Below are 20,120 nucleotides of genomic sequence, written 5' to 3' on the forward strand. Positions count from 1 at the left end.
ACGACGACATGGGGAGAACATGCAAACTCCACACACATGAGACCCAGGCGGAGACTCGAACCCGGGTCCCAGAGGTGTGAGGCAACAATGCTAACCACTGCACCACCATGCCACTCCCTACCTTTAATCATCATTTAAAAATCAACTTGTGCCCGTCAGACTCACTGGCCCCCTCTGTTGACATATTAGTGAATTGCAGCACTTCCATGTTAATTCTGTTACATGAATGCAGCTCTGTTCGCTTAGAAATACCCTTGTAAATAAACGTGCAAAGCATTTCAAGTACTTTAATAAATGCTTATTTAAATAGAGGCAGGTGATGCTGTTATAATCGTGACCAGCAGGGCTGTATCTGTAGAGTAGAAGTTGCACAGCCTTGTTTACCAGCACTTTTGCCAGATGCTCCAGTTTCCCTCATCCCAAAGATAGACCATTTAACCCAGGAGCTATGATTCATGTGTCGTGAGATTTCTCCATGGGTGCAGTCCCCTGCAGTGCAGTTCAGGAGCTGGCTTTCCGCACTGTGCTTCTGGGATGAGGTCTAGTCACTGCTGACTCATAGTAGATCTCCATGACAATCGGCCTAGATGAGTACAGAGAGCTAAAAACTGATCATTCTCAAAATTAATTACTAAAAATAAATTGCTCCACGGACTAATTCGTTCACTTTGATTATATTTCAGGTCCAAAAGCCATTGGTTCCGCCTCCAAGGTGTCCACCTTATCAGCCCTGAGTACAATAGCATTGTCTTTCACAGCAAGGACATCTTTATGACGAACAATATCCGGAGAACTGTTCCGTTGACAAGGAGGCGATTTAAAGACCTTAAAAACATAAGAATAAATAAATCAATAAACCTGAAAACATATGAGCGGCCACCAGCTACACTCCGTGGTGTATAGAAGCTCATTAGTATATGCGATAGAAGCAGGAGGACACACCTGAAAATATGGTATCCAGTGAGGGGAGCAGCAGGCTCCGCCCTCAAAGTGTCATTTAAGAAGCTGGGACGTCTGCCGAAGTCTTGAATATTGTTACCAAAGCAGCTTTCATTAAAAGAGAAAAAAAAGTTCTTATATGCATATTTTGTATCAGATGCTGGGCTTTTTACAGATTTCTTTAAACATACCTACAGATTTGCTCTGTTCCAGTGAAACTAGGATGTACAACATGTAGGTGCATGTCAACTCCAAGAGGAACCGTTTCTTTCGTGGGAAAAGGATAAACCTTTCTGTCTGGTTCAAAGAACCCCTTCGACATCCGAAGCCATTGACATCTGAGGGCACCAGCCATCTGTACAGCGGTCACAGTGAACAAAGGCCACGGCCGCACCGCCGTGTTTGAAGACCATGCTCCAGTTGAATTTTCGAGCGCTGACGTGAACACATCACGTGGCATGTAGCACGCATATGACACGTGACAAACGCATTCCAGACTCTCATGCGGTCTGTCTTCACATATACCCACAACTGTGAGAACTGAGGAAGGAAAGGTCTCTTCTTGTCTGACCTCCATCGCACACGGTGAGCCCACTTGGAAGATTACACACCTTAAGAGGATTTCATTCGTCGAATTCGCTGCCCCACCGTTCCTTAAGTGGAGTTCCCGGTGCCCTGTCTTTGGTTTCACCCTCTCTGCTACTAGTCTGTTGTTAGAGCAATGCTCTTCCTTATGTGTGCCTCATATGCTCCGAATTCTCAGGTCTTTTAAGAGCCTTAAGTAATATCCTATATATATATATATATATACACACACACTGTATATACATAAATGTACATACACACACGCATATGTGTGTGTGTATGTGTATATATATATATATATATATATATATATATATATATATATATATATATACACATAAATGTACATACACACACGTATATGTGTATATATATATATATCTGTGTGTGTGTCTGTGTGTGTATATATGTATGTATGTATGTATGTATGTATATAATGACACCACTAGTTCAGATGGGTTATTAAAGGTGACTAGCTGTCATCGTTGAGTTTAAGCAATCATTCTGCAAACATTCACATCACTCATGAAGGGGGGGGGGTCTCTGGATTAGTTTCGGTTAGTTTACATGTGACCTGGACATGCAGAAAGATGCACAGGCTGATCTTTAACAGGTGGAATGTTGCTGATGCCACTTTTCAGTTAGTCCTCTGATGCTATGTAGAACTGCTACAGTACAGTATGTAGCTTGTAATCCAGTGAAAAAAATGCAGGTAGTTCTTAGTCAAAAGGGACATATAGGTTAGTATGTCTGTTCGATACCTGGCATTAAATAAATGTATAGTATCCTTTTTTGTATTCTTCAGTTTCTTTATATTGAAAATACTTTCTTATGGTCTCTTTCTGAAAAATCTGAAATAATGGTAAACATTTCATACTGTAGCTAAATGTTGTTCCGCATGACATTGTTGGCTCTATCCGCATCCTGATGAAACAGCGTGCAACCATCCATCGCAGCCATGGTAACTGCAGCGTGCAACCATCCTTCGCAGCCATGGTAACCGCAGCGTGCAACCATCCTTCGCGGCCATGGTAACCGCAGCGTGCAACCATCCTTCGCAGCCATGGTAACCGCAGCGTGCAACCATCCTTCGCAGCCATGGTAACCAGACATAACTTCCTTCCTTACGCCAGTTCTCACTACTAACGGGTCATTCTTTAAAATTTCCTGGTCTTTTCAAACAAATCAGTTTTATGTGTGTTGTTGTCCTTATTGTGGGTTGTTTATACTGAGTTAATAAATAAATTTAATTTATAAACCCGTGTGATTTACCTGTTGTTCACGGCATGATCAGTTCACATGATCAGTAATCGGTACTCAGTGCTTCCCTCGTTGGTTTCCTGAGATCATGACTTTGAATGCAGACATTCAGCACAAACTGTGACGGTATGGAGGTTGTGACCCCTTTGTACTTATTGTATGACTCTACTGTTGTTGCCTAAATACGATATAAATAGATTAATTGCAGTAAAGTTCATGCCAATCAAGCAAATAATTATTTCAATAATAAAAATTTTATGTAGGTTCTTCAGGGGGATTAGGCTACCTGCTTATCACACCCAGTAAAGACAAATGTTGCCAACATGAAAGTTTATAGAGGGAATGCAATCTGGAGGTAGTAATCTTCAAGTCAACATAGATCTCAGTGAAACCCAGAGTATTTATATTAAGATTATTCTGCCTGTTCTGAGACCGATACTTTAAGAAAACAGCTTATGTTTGAGCAGCAAGCCGGTATCTCTTATCTTTAGAGGCAGGCTGAGATGATACAGTGACCAAAGCTGCAAATCCCTGAAGTAAATAATACCAATAAGGTGTTTAAAAAACGTATTTTGCATATTTTGAACTTATAAGTTCATGCAAGAGGTAAAAGCAAAGTCACTTGAAATTCTATCACACAGACATATTGTCAGTAACAAGATTATTAAACACATAAATCCACTACAAATAAATAACAATTTGCATGGATCTGTGATGTCTTCCAAGATGATAATTTGTCCCAAGAAATATTAGTTCTCTCAATCTACTAGGGGTGTCAGAAGCATTTTGAATGTGGGGGGGACACACTGGCATAAAACTAATATTTTATGTTAAATGTGGGGGGTCCAAATGAATAATTATGAAATGTGAGGAGGACACGTCCCCCTCAGATTTAACGGCGGCGAGGCCCATGCAACCCAGCATCCAATAAACTACCAGTAATAGATAATCTGTCGATCGGTTTTGCATTTCTTGACTGATGTGCATCAGTCTATTACGGGTGCACTATCCTCGCTTATCAGCAATTTTAGTCTGTCATTGTCCCCCTTTCCGAAAAGTTACAGAAAGATAGATCATTGAATAATCTCTAAGTAGAAGCTTTGTCACCTATTTCAGATATGCGTTGCCTATTCATACATTCTGGCACTTTTCACTATATAGACTGTGTAAGGTCACTGACGGGACCTTCAGCGTGCATTCCAGCAGCATGAAGGTGGTACTCTTTCTTTTGATCTAGTCTTTTTTTCCATCTAATTTTTCATCTGTGGATGTATTCCCTGATGACCATCCTGTGTGAAAAATCTAAGTACACCAGTTCAGAAGTTGGTAAACTCCCCATGTTTACAATAGCTATTTAAAACAGCCACATTCCTTCCTCAAACCCATTAAGCGCTATTTCTCTCCATCTCCCTTGGCCTGATTGAAGACAGCGAGCTGCACCCCAAATCGGACAAAGCTTTACTGAACAAAGTAATCTGCAGTGGAAGAGCCCTCGACGAATAGCCCGTCTGTGTATGTGTGTCTAAATCATGGCACTGTCAGGTCTGACAAATAGTCAGCGGCGGTGAACTTGTCTGCTTGCAAGGCCTGAAAACGCACTCGGAGCTCCGGCTGTCCCACCGTTACAGTCCCCAGAGAAAGAGAAATTGCACCATGCCTGACCAGTGCCCTGAAGGAACTCTCACGCCAGACAAAGTGTAAGAGAACAATAATGGAAAAATTCCATAGGACACGTCAGGTAAGAGAACATAGTGCTCTGAAAAGAGGGAATGGGGAGCTAGCAGTCGCAGCCATACCTCATAGTGCTAACAGTGGAAAACAGCTACTCTTAAACATCGTCTTTTTGCACGTTAATTGAAAAACAAGCATGCAGAACTATGGCTCTACTGTATGGTGGAGACACAATCGGATTTAAAGATACGCAAACCAACTGCATATATAATCAGGGAAATTCAGCCATGCAGAAACCCAATATAAAAGAAGAAAACTCAAAACTCCAGCAGGTGGCGCTAGCATAAGTTGCATCATCTCCTGTCAATGAAAACATCCATCCATCCATCCATTTTCCAAACCGCTTATCTTACTGGGTCACGGGGGGTCCGGAGCCTATCCCAGAAGCAATGGGCACAAGACAGGGAACAACCCAGGATGGGGGGCCAGCCCATCGCAGGGCACATTCACACACCATTCACTCACACAGGCACACCTATGGGCAATTTAGCAACTCCGATCAGCCTCAGCATGTTTTTGGACTGTGGGGGGAAACCGCAGTAAACCCCACGACGACATGGGAAGAACATGCGAACTCCACACACATGTAACCCAGGCGGAGATTCGAACCCAGGTCCCAAAGGTGTGAGGCAACAGTGCTAACCACTGCACCACCATGCCGTAATTTCACTGATACTTATTTTAACCTCATTTTGAACTCTCCAGTACAACAAATAATAAAAGGCAACCATTTAATTAAAATTTATATATTTGACATCATTCACACAACTGTATACTGTTCTGTTATTTCAAAATTAATATGTAACAAATAGAACATGTCAAACCTCAAACCTGTGAACTGTTGACAGTTTTTTTTTTTTTGGCATAATACTTGAGTCCATTAGGGTTAGACTTTTCCATTTCTTTTATTATCTATGTTACAAAGCTAGACTATGCAGGGATTTGAACAAAACACCCAATCACATTATCATAGACTCTCATATGGTTGAATTAAAATAAATTGAAGGACAGAAAAACATCAGATCTTACTCAAATGGAGACAATTATTAATGTATGCAAGTATGTATTTATTTATTCCACTTAGACTCAATGCAAATACAGAAAACACACACCACCAAGCACTAGGGGGCGATGTAGAGAAAGTGGACTCTCTTAGAAGATAGGAGGACTGTCAGAGAAGACAGCACTTCTAATAGCTGTGCACAGAGCCGTGAGGGTCGCATTTGGATTCACTCAAATCTACTGTCTCTTTTTTGTAGGTAAACAACTGTTTTAATCCAAATTCACTGAGGTCTGGCCACTATCATGTAAACCCGACATACTGTGTAGCAAACCATGTGGGGACATCTCGTAACTGTCAGCAATGATACGCGCTGCTCGCCCATCATCACACCCTGTGGCATTTAACCTGGCCTAGTCTCCACGTATGAAATTGTTCCATCTATCTTCAAAAGCCAAAGCAGGTGCTCTAATCCACTGGCGGAAGCAAAAGTGCTAAAGAGCCTTTCAACAGCTATCCAGGTTCAATTGAGCTGATAACAAGAGGCCCTTTCACAAATGCACCACCAGGAAATCTCCAAACTCTCACACCGTCTCTTCCGCAGCCTATTCTGCCAAGGCGGCAGCAACTCAGGTAGCTAAGCAACTGATTCCGTACTGTAACAGAACCAGCCACCAACAACTGATTTAAATGAGCCAGAGGAACGTTCACTGGACAAAATGCAGCTCAATATACCCAGGAATCAATTTCCCTACAAGTCAATAGTTTCATAAAAGGAACCTCACCAGCATCATGATACAAAGAAAAACCAGACGATATGTCAGCAAGCAGAGGGGACAGTATTGCAGGTGGGGGTGCGGGGTGGATAATTCTGGGCCATGAGGAAAGCTTGATGCACCGAGGTTGACTGAAAGGTACCCTACGTTTGCATAAATGAGTAGAATAACATTTTATTTACTTGGAAGGGCCCTAACTTTACTCGTGAAGCAAAACTGTTGCTATTATAAAATAACCCAGAGAAATAGACCTGCTGTTTTTATTTAAGCGAATAAAACTCATTACAGTTATGAGGTGGATAATGATTAAGTGAAACCTAGTTAAACAAATCATTCAGTGGAATGTCTGTCTGCTCTGCAAGTGCTTTCATTGTTAGCCACATGTATATATTTCGCTTAGCTAATTGATGTAAACAACCGTGTCTGTGAGGTAATTAAATTTATTTGCTTGCACAAATTCAAGTAGGTATTTCAATAATACCTTAGGTTAGCCTCCGCTCTTATCCCACCCACTACTAATTGTTGTATTTTATGCAGACAGTAAAACTACAGAGAAAATAAAATTCCATTTACCATTTCAATTCAAATGCTTAAAATAATGAACTCACTTTGATCTCAGTGGCTATCACTATGCATTTTCAGGTACATATATTTAATGCAAAATAAAGCTCCCATGTTTTCAAAACAAGCCAGTGTCCAGTCATAGAGAGGGGAAGAATCCCAGGCACGTTTCTCAAGAGACAACAAACAAAGGTAGAATCTGAGACATCTGTACAGTATCATTGCTGACAGTGATGCAAGCAAGTGCCTTGACAGCAGTAAAAGGCTCCAGTGTTATTTGACCAAAACATAGGAATCAATAGCTAATTAGATTAGTTGTTTCAAAAAGAGAAATACAATTCAATAGCATGTAATATGAGTCCGTAGTGTATTCCCTTTCCCGGTTAAGCGCCACAGAATGAGAGGACAAGGAGGAGGGGAGGAAGAGGTGATTTTGCAATCTGAAACCGGTTGTGAATATGCTTATGTGAATGTTCATTGTCAGTACTTAGAAATCCCAAACCAGCAGGATCGTTTCCCATGTAAATTTTCCCATGGTTTAAAATCTGACAAAAAGGTTATTTAATATTACAATGATACCACCAAAATGAGCCAGGTTTATTGCAACCAGTGATACTGCAGCCAAATTTAGAACAAAGTGTGTGTTCTCTGTACATCTTTTAAAGTCACAATTCAGACTGTGTATGTACAAATGTTAGTAGAAGTGGTTATGTTTGTACTAAGTTTAGATACACAGCAACTGCAGGGCCGTGGGTCCTGAGCACAGGCGAAGAAATATGTACTTCTGGGTGACATGAGAGCGACTTGGAGGTCCCTCTTAAAACTGCTGACTCCTCTTTCCCACCAACTTACAGCACGGATGGTGCAAACGCCCAATGTGCTGTGACTCCTGGTGTTATCACTATGCACAATGAATAAGCAGGAGACAATGTGATGCTTTTCAGGGAAAGAAACCCTAGGACTCATTCTCTCTTATAAATACCATTTCCAAATTCACACATCGCAGTGTAAAACTAATGAGAATCAGCTAAGGAAAACTGACTAAGGTACTGTCTAAAAATGTTAAGGACAGGATGCACAATGGACTGCGATAAAAGACAATGAATATCCAAGATGTGGGTAGAGGGGAAGGAGATGGGGACTGAGAGAGGGACCCAGATGCAACCACATCCAAAAAAAACCAGTCTTCAGGTTCCTCCTTTCAGTGGCTGTGTGGCTCTGCCTTGAGTCTCAGATTATACAGAAAAACTCAGCGCTAAGTCATCTTGTCACAAGCTCAGCCCTGCCTTGCTGATGTCTGATGTGATCTTCTACTGGTATAGCTGCCGCAACCTTATTTTTCTGTGAGCCTGTCCAGGCAGAGAAGCGTCAGGAGTACCCACACCAACTGCCACCTAAGGAATATGCATCGCTGCTCTTCTATCAGCCAGGTTTTGTTTTGAAGACCTTCTCAGGATTTTCTATCATACATGCATACAGGTATGCAAATCTAATTTGGTACATACATTTTTTTTAACCGCTGACAAGCAAATACTGGACATAAATTATCAAAAATGTTTCAAAAGCAAACAGGATTGTTGTCAAATTGATGACAGCAAGCATCAAAGCTAGCTGCTAATGAGACTCCCATATTACCAAGCACCCATTTGGGACACTATTCCCATGCTTCATGCATGATGTCAGCCTGGATGAAGCAGATGGATGTGAGATAACTGTCATATTCATCCATATAGTCACCCCCCATGATAGGGCTAAGAGATAGATAACTTTTCAAGCATCCTTAAAGAAAAATATGAAAGCTACGTCACTGAAGAATTCAAGAATAGATTTTCCCAACCCAATTCGGTCATTTCGCTATAACAGGATAATTCATTATTCAGCTGAGACCATGTACAATACTAAGGCTAAACAGGCTAAGGCCAAACAATCTTTAATCAGTGAGGCCTACAAGATAAAATGGAAGCAGTTGAGTGTCTCTGTCAGAAGGTTGGCAGATCCGGGCAGGACTCCATTCCCAGTCTAATCCTGATAGCAGTCAAATTGACAAGAGTAAAGGCGTATTTGCATCTCAAATGTGGGTAAGATTTCTGAAGGGCTGAAAACGTATAGGCTGTTCAAGAAGACTTGTAGAGTAAGCACCCCTTGAACAAGTGTAGAACACGCTGAGCTGAATGTAGGTTTGGGCTTGCAGGGGAGAGCTAAAGTGTCTTTCACGCAGTCCTGCAGTCGCTTTTGGCAGGGGAGGGAAGGAGAGGAAATATTTTCAGCTGGGTCAAAGATGAGTGATTTCTGGGTGCAGGTTTTTTTTTTTTGACTTGGTGCAATCCTCTTCGGAGGGCACAGCAGAGAGTGGAGGGTGTTGTATGATGTTGGATAAACCGCGGCAGCGTCTGAGTGGTTGCGAACCAGGCTCCATTCCTGTCTCCATTCCTGGGAGCCCATCTGGCATAGGTGCCAGCGATCAGGACTGCAGGAGAGGAACACACACATACCTCTGTCTTACACAACAGGAGCTACCCAAACCTCTGCCTGTACCTCTTCTGGGTTTGAAAGGACAGACATTTCTATGTATGTTTTAGAAGTCATATTGGTCAATGTTTTTAAAGTAATTGTCTGATTTTTTTTGGACCAAGTGAAATAAATGACATTTGAAGTTGGCGGATGCAAACTGTGTTGGCATACCTCAGATTTCGTTCGTTTCTCTTCAGCAGAAGATTCTGTTTCCCTGACAACTACAGCCTTAGTTACCAGCATGTCAGGGTGCTGCTGCTTGGCTTCCTGTATTGCAATGGCGAGGGCCTAAGGTAAAAAGTCAGGTAATGCTATGAACATACTAGAGCAACTGTCCACTTGTGGCACACCAAGCATGAACCATGGTCTATGGGTAAACACTAAGGTGACCACATTTAGACACAAAAGCCAGCAGTGGGAGGTAAAACACTTTCAGTTAGTTGTGGTTTTGACAGGTGTTGGTCTTTTTTAAAAAAAGGCAGGGTAATTGGATGGGATGGGAGAAATGGAGGGGGGCCAATGTCATGTGACAAGACGACTGACTCAACTTCATTGTGCCATACTGATCACCATTATATAAGACTTCTAGCATTTCTATGTCATATGCTTCTATTCAACAACTCTTCCAAAGGACATCTTACATGCTCCTTATCAGTCAATCTCCAAAGTTTGTTTAAGAAAATCTCACCTGATCCTGGTCCACATCATCATCTCCCGTGATGATAATTCTCTTCTCAATCCTAGTCTCTGAGTAGCCCCCTTTCACTGTCTAGAGCACAAAATATAAAATCGAAACAGCTGCATAGTTAGCAAAAATGGCATCACATTAAATGGACTGTACAATCAAAGTAAAGATAAATTTGGACTTTAAATTTCCACTTTGCACTGCAAAGTCTCTTTATTGTCGATAAACCCAGAATTGAATCCATGCAGCAAATGTCCCAATCCCCAAAGCACCCATGTCACCTGTCCGTGAATTATTAACGAGGACACAAGCAGTCGTTACCTTGGTAACATGAGTCGTGGTTGCTGAGGTAACATTTTCTGCGGCGATCGTGAGAGGGGACACCGTGGCCTCCCGTCCCACAGCACTTGACTTTATCTGCAGAAGGGTCAACTTTGTTGAGTCACACTATTAAAAACTTTCATGTTAAATAGTGGTTTTAGCATTGCATACTCACTTAAACAAGTTCTGCTTTAACCAAAGGTCTGTTTATAACTAATTTGATTTACAAAAAAAAAGTTGTACATTTATTACGACTCACAAAGATACCAAAGTTTAAATTTGACTGAAGTATGAAGTTTGAGAAAACCGTAAAAGTACGCCTCAAAAGTATATATTCACTAAGTCACTTTGCACGACTCCCACTCTGTCATGCAAAAAAAAATATTAGAAATGAAAGCTTATGGAGTGTGCACCTGTTTTTCTGTGTGTGTGCGTGTGTGTGTGTGTGTGTGTGTGTGTGTGTGTGCACAGGCAGTATTGCACTTACAGGGGAAACACACTTAAAACTAGGGGAATGTGGCTCTTTCCCTCTACTCACGCCGTGGCTCTGCAAGAACAACACAACCAAATATGTTACAAGACACCCATCTAGTGGTTACACAAGCTATTGCAAGTAAATTCCTTAAAACATCTGCTTGTCAATCACTGATCATCTTTTACTTTTCTTCCTTTTCATTCCCTTTTATAACCTGGATGATATCTAAATAACTGTATCACTGCATCATTCGCATGACATTTTGTATGTTGGCGACTGTAGTTGTAACCCGATGCTAAAACTAGATAAAATGTAAATTTTTGTTACTTGTTAAACTATTATTCAATATTATATACTAATATCAGATATTATTCAATATTATTATAATATTTATACTGTTTACTTGTGAAATTAATATATATTGTTTTCCTTAAAAGTAATAGCTAAAATATCGGATTATTTACACTCACCTGATACGGGAAAGCCAGTCAGCAGCCAGAGCGAGGGCCAAGGGAAGAGCGTGAAAAAAAAATCAGAAAACGAGAGGTGAGAGAATGAAGAATCGCAGTAGTGAGCGACTGAGATTTCGATGTAATTCGTTACCAGTACACCGGCTTACGTATTTAATATCATCACCATCCTTTTAAATTTTTCCAACTTGGAAACTGCGACAGGAATAACGGAAGAAACTTGGTGTAGGGCAAAATTCGGCGAGGGGTTTATTCATCGAGCGACCGGTTCCCATGTATGCCTCAGGCTAAGCTAGTCGCCCATGCTAGATAGTCATGGCAGGGGCTTCGGTTAAGCACTGTGCTGTCTGTGAACGACGAAGATGATCAGCGGGCGGTTTAGGTGCACGAACCTCCAGGCTGGTGTTTCCCTGTCGGCGAAGGAGAGACATCCCGGACTCCTCAGCAAATGCCGAGTGAGTTTTTTCTTCCCGGAGCGAAACAGGCGAACTGTTTCAGGCCACCACGCGACCCAGTAACGAAACAGGTCTGCATCTCTTTTTGGTGAGAGTACCCCTTTTTATTTAAGGTATTGCCGACCATAGATTTAATTTTAATAAGAAATGTGATTTATGTATAGTATTCTCAGAGTGGTTTTCTTTTGTGAGAAGCCTGCTCTTACAGACATTTTAGTTGCTTCTTGGCTAAGGCATTTTGGATGCAACAAGGATCATTCACGAAACCCGATTTGACCCTAAATACCTTTACGTACTGATTCCTTATATTTCTAGTAAATAGTTAATATTTTTGGATTTACGTGGTGGTAATTATTTTTGTTGTTTGCAAGCGTTTGTTGATCCAGTTGGGTATGACTTAGGGTGATGAAGCCTACTTGTCATTTAACAGTTTAAACCTAAATGGTGTGTGTTTAGTGTAAACTTACAGGTAAGCTAACATACCATTTTGACAGTGCATTTTAACGTTCTTGAGGGCCGCTATAAATAACATAGACCCTTAATTTAAAACTAATTAAAGAACTTGGTGTAACGCCCTTTGACATTAACAGCCATTATGGGGCGCTACATAGTTAACAGGGAGCATTGCATTCAAGGTATCCCCAGCCCTGTGCTGTATTCTGCTTGGGACAGGCTACAGGCTAGTACAGTCATGGATGGATGGAGATTTAAGAATGTATTGTTCATGCTAGTAATTTAGCAAAGACCATCTTATTTGGTGGCGGGTCCATTTTATTAAATTCTGGCAAACTGATTCAATTATTGAAATTTTAATGAATGTTATTGCTCTGATGTAAGCATGCTCCCACTGCGTACTGCAAAGATGCGTCATTCAGCACTCGCATGCCAAATAGCTGGTGATGGACAAAATTATTCTTTGTGAACCATTTGCTGTATTTTTTTGACCCCACTAGATGGTATTTTTTGTTCAAAAAAGCCACAAAGTATGGCACAAAGTATGGCACAAAGCAAACGAGAGCACCATCTACTAGGGTACAGCAAAATACAGCATGAAGCATCACTTTGTCCATTACTACAAAGAGCAGAATCATAGGCTAAAAAAATGAAAACCACTTGCCAGGTCATTTATTGACTCCAGAGGCTGTGCGACGCTGGGGCTGGACACTTGGGACTCCTGCAAGCTGCTGCCCTCTTGCACCTACCACACACAGATAAACGTCACACTGAGCACCACAACCACACAAATCGGCTCCCTAGAGATACCAAACTGCTTCCTGCAAACTGTCGTTTAGTGTGAGAGTACAGCAGAGATCATACTTGTGTATCACAGATGAGAGCTGGTAATTAAATCTTAACTTTGGAATTGTAGAGAAGCTTTATGAAATGTGCCTGTAATTAACCAAAGTGACCAGGTGTTCCGTTTTTCTTTATTAATTTCCGGTCAATTAACAATCAACAATACTATCTGTTCATATTGCAGCAAAATACAGCGTATTGTCAGCCTGCAGTCTAATACCTAAGTAGGACTGATCTTAATTAATCAATTTTAAACAAATAGATATTTAATTTAGCTTGGCATTGAAAGCATAATGAAGATTAAAGCCAGAATTATTAAATTATGTAAGCTATTATTATTCATGGTATAAGCCTCAATCTTATCACAATCTGTCTATCCAGCTTCATCGTTTAGTTATTAATGTTCTTGAATAAAAATATTTCCCATCTACATTTATATGGTAATTCACAGCTGTTTGTTCGTTATTTAACTCTCAGCTATGACTGAACTGTGACTCACCTGTTCTGAACTTTCCATTCCGTCAGCAGAAACGTCAAATTCACTGCCCGGCACCCCTGCCTGGGGTTCAGTCCGCCTCAATGATTTTGCTGTGCTTATAGCAGTGGGGTCTTTTTTGGCAACAGGGGGCTGGGAGGGGGGGGGAAGCAAAACTATGGATCAGAACCGAACTACATTATCTTGTCCAGTTTAAATCCAAAGTACTACCATACATATTTGCTGGGGAAGAAAGCCCTTAATATCAGGACGACTCAAGGGCACCCATCCACTTTCAATAATCATTCATCCAGCGATGTGTCACAGTCAGCATGAGGCATATCCTAGGGATCGAGATGTATAAGATGGGGAGCATCTGACAGGACAGTAGCCAGTCGCAGGAAACACGCTGTAGATGTTAATTTACAGATTACAATACAACTTTCTAAATGTCTCTTTGTAGTGTGGGAGAAACATGGAATCCCTGAAGAAGAACTATGCAAACATGGGTTGCACATGTTAACTCCACACATACACGTTGGTATTCATTTCTTTATGGAGACCATTCATTCTTGTCTGTGGGCATGACCGTAATCCCAATAATGATAACCTTAATGCACAGAGCCTGGTAGCCCGATCCTTGTAGGTAACCATGTTACCACAGGACTACATCTTGGGTCAAGTACATAATTAACCATAATGACAACTCCCTAAAAATCGTCTGTTATATACAGAGTATTATTTATCAATCCATCCATCATCTAACGCTCATCCTGATCAGAGTCACAAGGAGTTATTTCAGTGCCACAAAATGTTTAAATACTGAATGCAATAAGTAAAAGTACAGTGAAAACAGGGTTGGTTAGGGGGTCAAAACAGGCAGATTTGTATCGTTTACATTTACAGTATTGTATAAATACTGTATGTTAACAAAACAGTATTTTGAGAACACTATAACACCCTCTTCAAGGGTAGGAAACAATCATTTAATGCACACGTAAAAAAAACTCATTAGTCTACTTTAAATAATGAAATTATTTGTTTTACAAAATCAAATCTGTCTTAGCATGACGACATCAAAAGCTTGACAACTTAAGGAATGTGTAACAAAAACAAACAGGATGTATTAAAAATGAATGTATAAAAATAGGATGAAAAAATATGTAGTTTAAAATGGTATGCACAAGTAATTTTTTTAAAAGTCAATAAACAAAGAAAATAAATAAATTTGTGCTTCTTCTTGGGGGAGGGGGGGATGGTTCAACGAAAAAGTGCAGAATGGATCCAGATTACGAAGATCATTGGCACGGATGGTCCTAGGCTTGAAGCAACACTGCTGAAGAGTCTACCTCATGGGGCATGGATTCTTCAGGATGCATGTCTTCAGTTGGGGATCTGTCCTGCATGCCCATGAGACGGGCTGAGTAGAAGCGTGATGTCTCCTCAAAGTCCTCCCGGCCGACATCAGGGAGGTGCTCCCTCTCCCCAAGCTCAGTCATACCCCGGGAGAACTCCTCTACACCTGAGTGGAGGTCCATGACGACAGTGAAGTCAACCTCGGCCTCCAGACTGGATGTGGAGCTGACTGTAATGCTGGAGCACTTGCGCTCAATGCCTAGGTGGGTCTCCTTCATGTAGAGCGTCTCACGCTCCTGATCATCTTCCGAGGCGGAGCCTGGCCTTCTCTCCCAGGGCTCTCTCTGGACAAGGACAAAGTGACACAGAGAGTCCAAAGACCAGGTCAAATATCTGACCTAGCAGCTGTTCAGAGATGATCAGGGAACAAGAAATGGCAACGAACAACAAACAGGGCTTAGTCCTCTGAGTACAAAAGCCCATAATTGGTTTCACCCATCCTTGTGGACTCTTCATAACATCTGTTTTTCAAGTTGTTAATCCATGAGACATATACAAAGGGCGAACGTTACATCACCCTGCTGTGAAGGCACAATGTACATTCAGTGAGGAGAGAATAAATGAGGTCTTATTGAGAATAGTGATGAGATGCAACAAATGGCACAAGACTGCTTCTATCTTCCTGTACATCAAGGAGAAAAGGGGTTTCATATGATAAGAAACGTGCATACATTCAATTTGTAGGGCATGTTTTTTTTTAAAAAAAAAAAACTGTTTTAGAAAAGGTTCTTAGACGTTCCTAAAAATGAGCTATAATCGTCAATGATGGTTAAGAGATGATGCATGCAAGACGAGTAGAGTACTTTTCATCATGCAAATGGTGAGATCGACAAGGAGGAAACTGACAGAACACTGGGAGCTTGCAGGAAGTACATCAGGTATAAAGATGGTCAAGCATGTGTTCAGACAATGATATGATGGTGTAGTGAGGGAGGGAAAGGATGGGTATGAGTTTATGCTCTTAAGATTCAAGGAAAAATGAGAAACCTGCACTTCATCTAGAGGTTCTTCATGAATGGCGGGAGTAGAGGGGGGGTCCTGCAAAAGGAGAAGGAAAAAGCGTCCCAGAGTTACTCTAAGCTCCAGCACATTAACCGAGGCTGAGGGTGAGAATCGACAAGCTTCCTGCTACTGCTGATGTGCACAGGGGATTTGCTACTAGAAGACAGGACAAGCATGCTTGGTTTAATGATGATATGACTGTATAATGGTACTGTACCCAGACTCCGAACAACTCCAGCCGCAACTTCCCAAATCCAAAATGATTCTGACAGTAGATCAAACAGAATCATGATTCATAATATCAGTATCAAACCCAGTAACATACCTTGACCTACTTTCAAGACCATACGTAGTACATGCAAATTGAACATTTACTTAGGCAAACTAAACAACAAGACCCTAACTACTATCCAGATGAATGTGTCCGGCTAATAGTTGGGTGAATACAATTCACGAGATCGGTTTACATCAGAAAACTACATGTTGACATGATTGGTAGGGAATCACAAAAAATACCTTTACATTCTGTATCAAGTCCACAAATGAATCGTGCTACACTAAACATATTTAAACAGGGTGACTTGGTGACACAGAAACATGAGTCTACTTCTGTTTCTCAACCATGAAAGACCCGCTTTTTCAATGCAGCTGCACTAAACAGCAACACACACTGGGCACCAAGAATGGAGCTATTTGTCTCATAATTTGTCTTATACCCACATGCTTATTCTAACCCTGGGCTGCACCACTAAATAGAAAGAAAAAAAAAAAAACTCTAGTCTATTACAAGATCATTAACGTCTGTTTTTATCTTATCCTCTATGAAATATGACCCACGTACCATATCTTCACGAAAAGGAAGAAGGCGATTTTAGCAGCTTGTTCTTCTTTTAGCTGTTAATAACTTGAATTCACTGTGTCGGATTTGCTTGTTGGTTAATTTTGGCATAAATGCATGTCATGCATAAATCCGTGGCATAAACCACCCCCCACAAGAATATACAACATAACCATCTATTGTTTTCTGGCACATTCATCCCATGATGCACTAGTGCTGAAGCATGCGACAATCACAGCCTATTCAGACCATCTATATACACGCAAAGCATAAGTCAGAACCATCCTCTGCTTATGCAGCTCGAGCTCAGAGTACAGCAAAGGGATTAGGTCAGGATGACCTCACAGCCATGGCAACGGGCAGAAGTCTTTATTTCCTTGCAGCCCTCAAGGAACATGAAGACTAAATAAGTACTTGTCAAAGGAGGAGCCGAAAGGAAAGAAAACTTCGATTGGGGTGAGTGGAAGGGGAGACAACGCCAAATGCCAAAGCATGGTAACTGGATCGCTAAAAGACGTGGTATTCTGTCTTCTACCATTCAACAAGCAGTCATTATATGGGTTGTTGTGGCGTGCAGGAGAACTGTGGAGTAAAGGGCACAATGGGAGAACTGGTTCCAGAATTCATGAGGGAGGAATGTGCTGATGGATACTCTATGGCATCAGCTAGTGAGGCCGAATCCAAAATGTGTGGCTTAACCTTTGCCCTCCCTTTGGCACATAGGTCATGTGTATGTTCAAGTCAATAGAAACAAGTAAGGAATGGAGTGCACTATTTTCTGAAGCTCATGCGATGTGTTGCTTCCAATGAGTTAAAAAAGGTGGATGCCGAGCAGAGTTACCGCTTGCTTCTTCACGGCTGCCTCCTGGCCGATGTCCCTGCAGCGGCTGTTCCGTAGAATAAGCCCCGACTCCCTGGCTTTTTGGGTTTTAAGTGGAGGTGCTGGTGGAGCACTTTTATGAGATGCTGACGACTTTAAGCTGATTGCCCTGCTTTCTGTGGGGGTATCACCAGCACACGAAGGGCCTTCATACAGCAGATGGATCTGTTTGAAAGTCTCCATTTCAGGAGTGACTGTCTTTTTAATTGGCTTCACTACACCCTGTGACAGCCTTCCCTGCGTGTAGAGGGGTACATCCTTCTCCTGAACATTGTGAAAACCACCAAAGTGCTCTTCAGTACACTGCTCTTCAGTTGTGATTGAACCACTATGTACTGAAGAGGTCACAATGTTTTCTGCAATTTTGCTTGTGTCAATAACTTTCTTTGTAATTTCTTGAATTAATTCTGTCTGGTGACTCCTGCTCTCACTGTCCATATTTGCTTGAATATCTGTAAACATTTCATCTTTACAGCCAGAGTTTTTTACTCTCTCAGGTTTTAAAGGAACAATCCGTGTTATTTCAATGTGTGTGTTTCCTGTTATTTTATGCACCTGCCGTTTTTCCATTTCCTCCAGCTGTTCCTCTTCAATTGTGACAGTCCAGTCCTCTTCAATATCACCTGTTCCAGTCGATGCAACACTAACAGTAATTTCCGGTTCTCTCTTCATTATTTCCTGCTCCTTTTCCCCTACCATGAACAACTCCTTCTCCACATAATCTAAATGAGATTTTCCTCTCACTTCCTCCAACATATTTTCTTTCCTCTCAGTAAGTTGACACTGTGTTGACATGTGATCATTTTTCTGTTCCTGTTCTGTTAATGTACTAGTCTGCTGCACATCAAACATCAGGAAAGCCTCCCCCACCTCCTCTGCTCCTCCAGGACAGTTTTCAGAAGCCATGTCATCTGCCATGTCTTTGGTCGTCTTCTCCTCAGCGGGCTTCTCTGTGTAATCCAAAACGGCTGTTTCCGTTAGGTGTTCATTGTCTTCCCCCGCTTCATGGCCTCTTTCCTTTTCACTGCCCAAATGAATGGTTACAGGAGAGAGAGACTCAGAATTCTCCCCGTGTCCTACATCTTCTGCCATCTTCATATCATTCATCTGCAAGAGCATCCCCTCAGATCCCTGCTCTTCACCACATTGGGTTAACCCATCATCTTCACTTGGAATTGGCAATTCTTCCAGCACAGCTCTTGTAACAACGGGGCTCTCATCACTGTCTGATCTTTCAGAAAACACACGTTCTTTCTCATACACAAATTCAGGTGACCATCCCAGGTTCAAGCTCTGAGGCCTATTGTCTCTGCGCACTCTGTGAGAAGCTCCTCTCTTTTTCCTTTCTTTAACAGAGGCCTCTTTCTCCTCCTTAAATGCAATGTTTTCTGCAGAAAGTGATTTAACTTGGGATTTCTTTTCAATGAATTCAGATCTGGCTTCAGTTTCAGAGAAAACATTTTCATTTTCAATATGATCACTGTTCTTTATCTTAAATTCTATAAGTTCTGCTTCATCATTTCCAGAAGCTAATGGTGATAGAATACTGTCCATTTGGACTTCCTTATCTTCATCATCTTCCCCTGTAACCTCAATACGGATCATTTTCTTAGCTTCCCTGTCTCTATCCAGTTCTTTTTTTCTTTCCCAAAGGGAATCCGCAAGTACAGGAGTTGGACAAAGAAGAGGTTTGCTCCGTTCCACTTTTGACTCATGATCCTGTTGGCTAGCATCTTGTTTTTCAATCAATACCCATTCCTCTGAGCCCTATATATTAATATAGATTAAACACAGTTAGATTTGTGTTCCATGGTTTTGTGCAAGCTGTAAATCGCAGTCTTCCACTCGCTTTCAGGAATAATGCTTAATGCCAGTGTCAGTGCTAAAATTTGAATTGGTATATGTTATACTGCAGAAAACTGTTTACTGAAAATCTTGGGTACCTAATTAAGAAAAAGCAAATAATGTAAAAATATTTCATTGCATTGCTTACCATTATATAAAAACACTTGCATACCTTTGTACAAGTCACTTGCTATTTTGCATTATTTCAAATGAGATTTTTTTTTTGTTAAATCAACTGATTGCTCGCAAGTGTGTTATACATGTCAAAAGAAGGGCCATTTGTAAGTGTAACAAAATTGTATTCAAAACCTGCTTTGGCCACATATAACCACCCCAGGTTGCTGATTAGCTGCCGTTTCATTACAATGTAGATTATGCAAAGAAAGTAGGCAAAGAGAAGTACAAGAGAGAAGAGCAACCTCTGGAGATGCCAGCACAGTCTTCTGGATGAAGCCCTCCAGAACGTAGCCGTTCACAGGCTCCTTTCCCCCTGCTCGTCCCGATCCCTGACGGGGGATCGAGCAAAACCCACCAGGAGAGGGGGAAAGAGAGAGGAGGGGAGTCATAGTTAGGGCCTAGCTAATTCCCAGTGTTGTGTT

At 41.4% G+C, this 20,120-nt stretch overlaps 2 protein-coding genes across 11 annotated transcripts in view; one reads left to right on the forward strand and one right to left on the reverse strand.

Annotated features, from left to right (window-relative positions):
• The window catches only part of LOC125747930 (contactin-4-like), a 122,050-nt gene extending 120,266 nt beyond the window's left edge, over window positions 1–1,784 (forward strand). The window contains exon 23 of one of the 2 annotated variants that reach the window (XM_049023582.1): window positions 684–1,782. In XM_049023582.1, the coding sequence (XP_048879539.1) occupies window positions 684–775 (92 nt within the window). In that variant the 3' untranslated portion in view covers window positions 776–1,782. Of the gene's footprint in view, window positions 1–683 lie in introns of both variants that reach the window. The other variant, XM_049023584.1, reaches the window with a different exon arrangement.
• Window positions 1,785–5,245: 3,461 nt separating this feature from the next.
• The window catches only part of LOC125747927 (band 4.1-like protein 1), a 58,593-nt gene continuing 43,718 nt past the window's right edge, over window positions 5,246–20,120 (reverse strand). For 2 of the 9 annotated variants that reach the window (XM_049023565.1, XM_049023563.1), the window contains 11 exons: window positions 19,941–20,027; window positions 17,638–19,443; window positions 15,944–15,994; window positions 14,890–15,240; window positions 13,565–13,693; window positions 12,887–12,967; window positions 10,857–10,916; window positions 10,370–10,465; window positions 10,052–10,132; window positions 9,535–9,651; window positions 5,246–9,319 (listed from right to left, as the gene is read on the reverse strand). In XM_049023565.1, coding sequence (XP_048879522.1) covers window positions 9,314–9,319; window positions 9,535–9,651; window positions 10,052–10,132; window positions 10,370–10,465; window positions 10,857–10,916; window positions 12,887–12,967; window positions 13,565–13,693; window positions 14,890–15,240; window positions 15,944–15,994; window positions 17,638–19,443; window positions 19,941–20,027 — 2,865 coding nt within the window. In that variant the 3' untranslated portion in view covers window positions 5,246–9,313. The remainder of the gene's footprint in view (window positions 9,320–9,534; window positions 9,652–10,051; window positions 10,133–10,369; window positions 10,466–10,856; window positions 10,917–12,886; window positions 12,968–13,564; window positions 13,694–14,889; window positions 15,241–15,943; window positions 15,995–17,637; window positions 19,444–19,940; window positions 20,028–20,120) is intronic. The other 7 variants (XM_049023564.1, XM_049023566.1, XM_049023567.1 and 4 more) reach the window with 7 other exon arrangements.

This window comes from Brienomyrus brachyistius, chromosome 8, assembly GCF_023856365.1.
Source record: "Brienomyrus brachyistius isolate T26 chromosome 8, BBRACH_0.4, whole genome shotgun sequence".
Lineage (NCBI taxonomy): Eukaryota > Metazoa > Chordata > Actinopteri > Osteoglossiformes > Mormyridae > Brienomyrus > Brienomyrus brachyistius.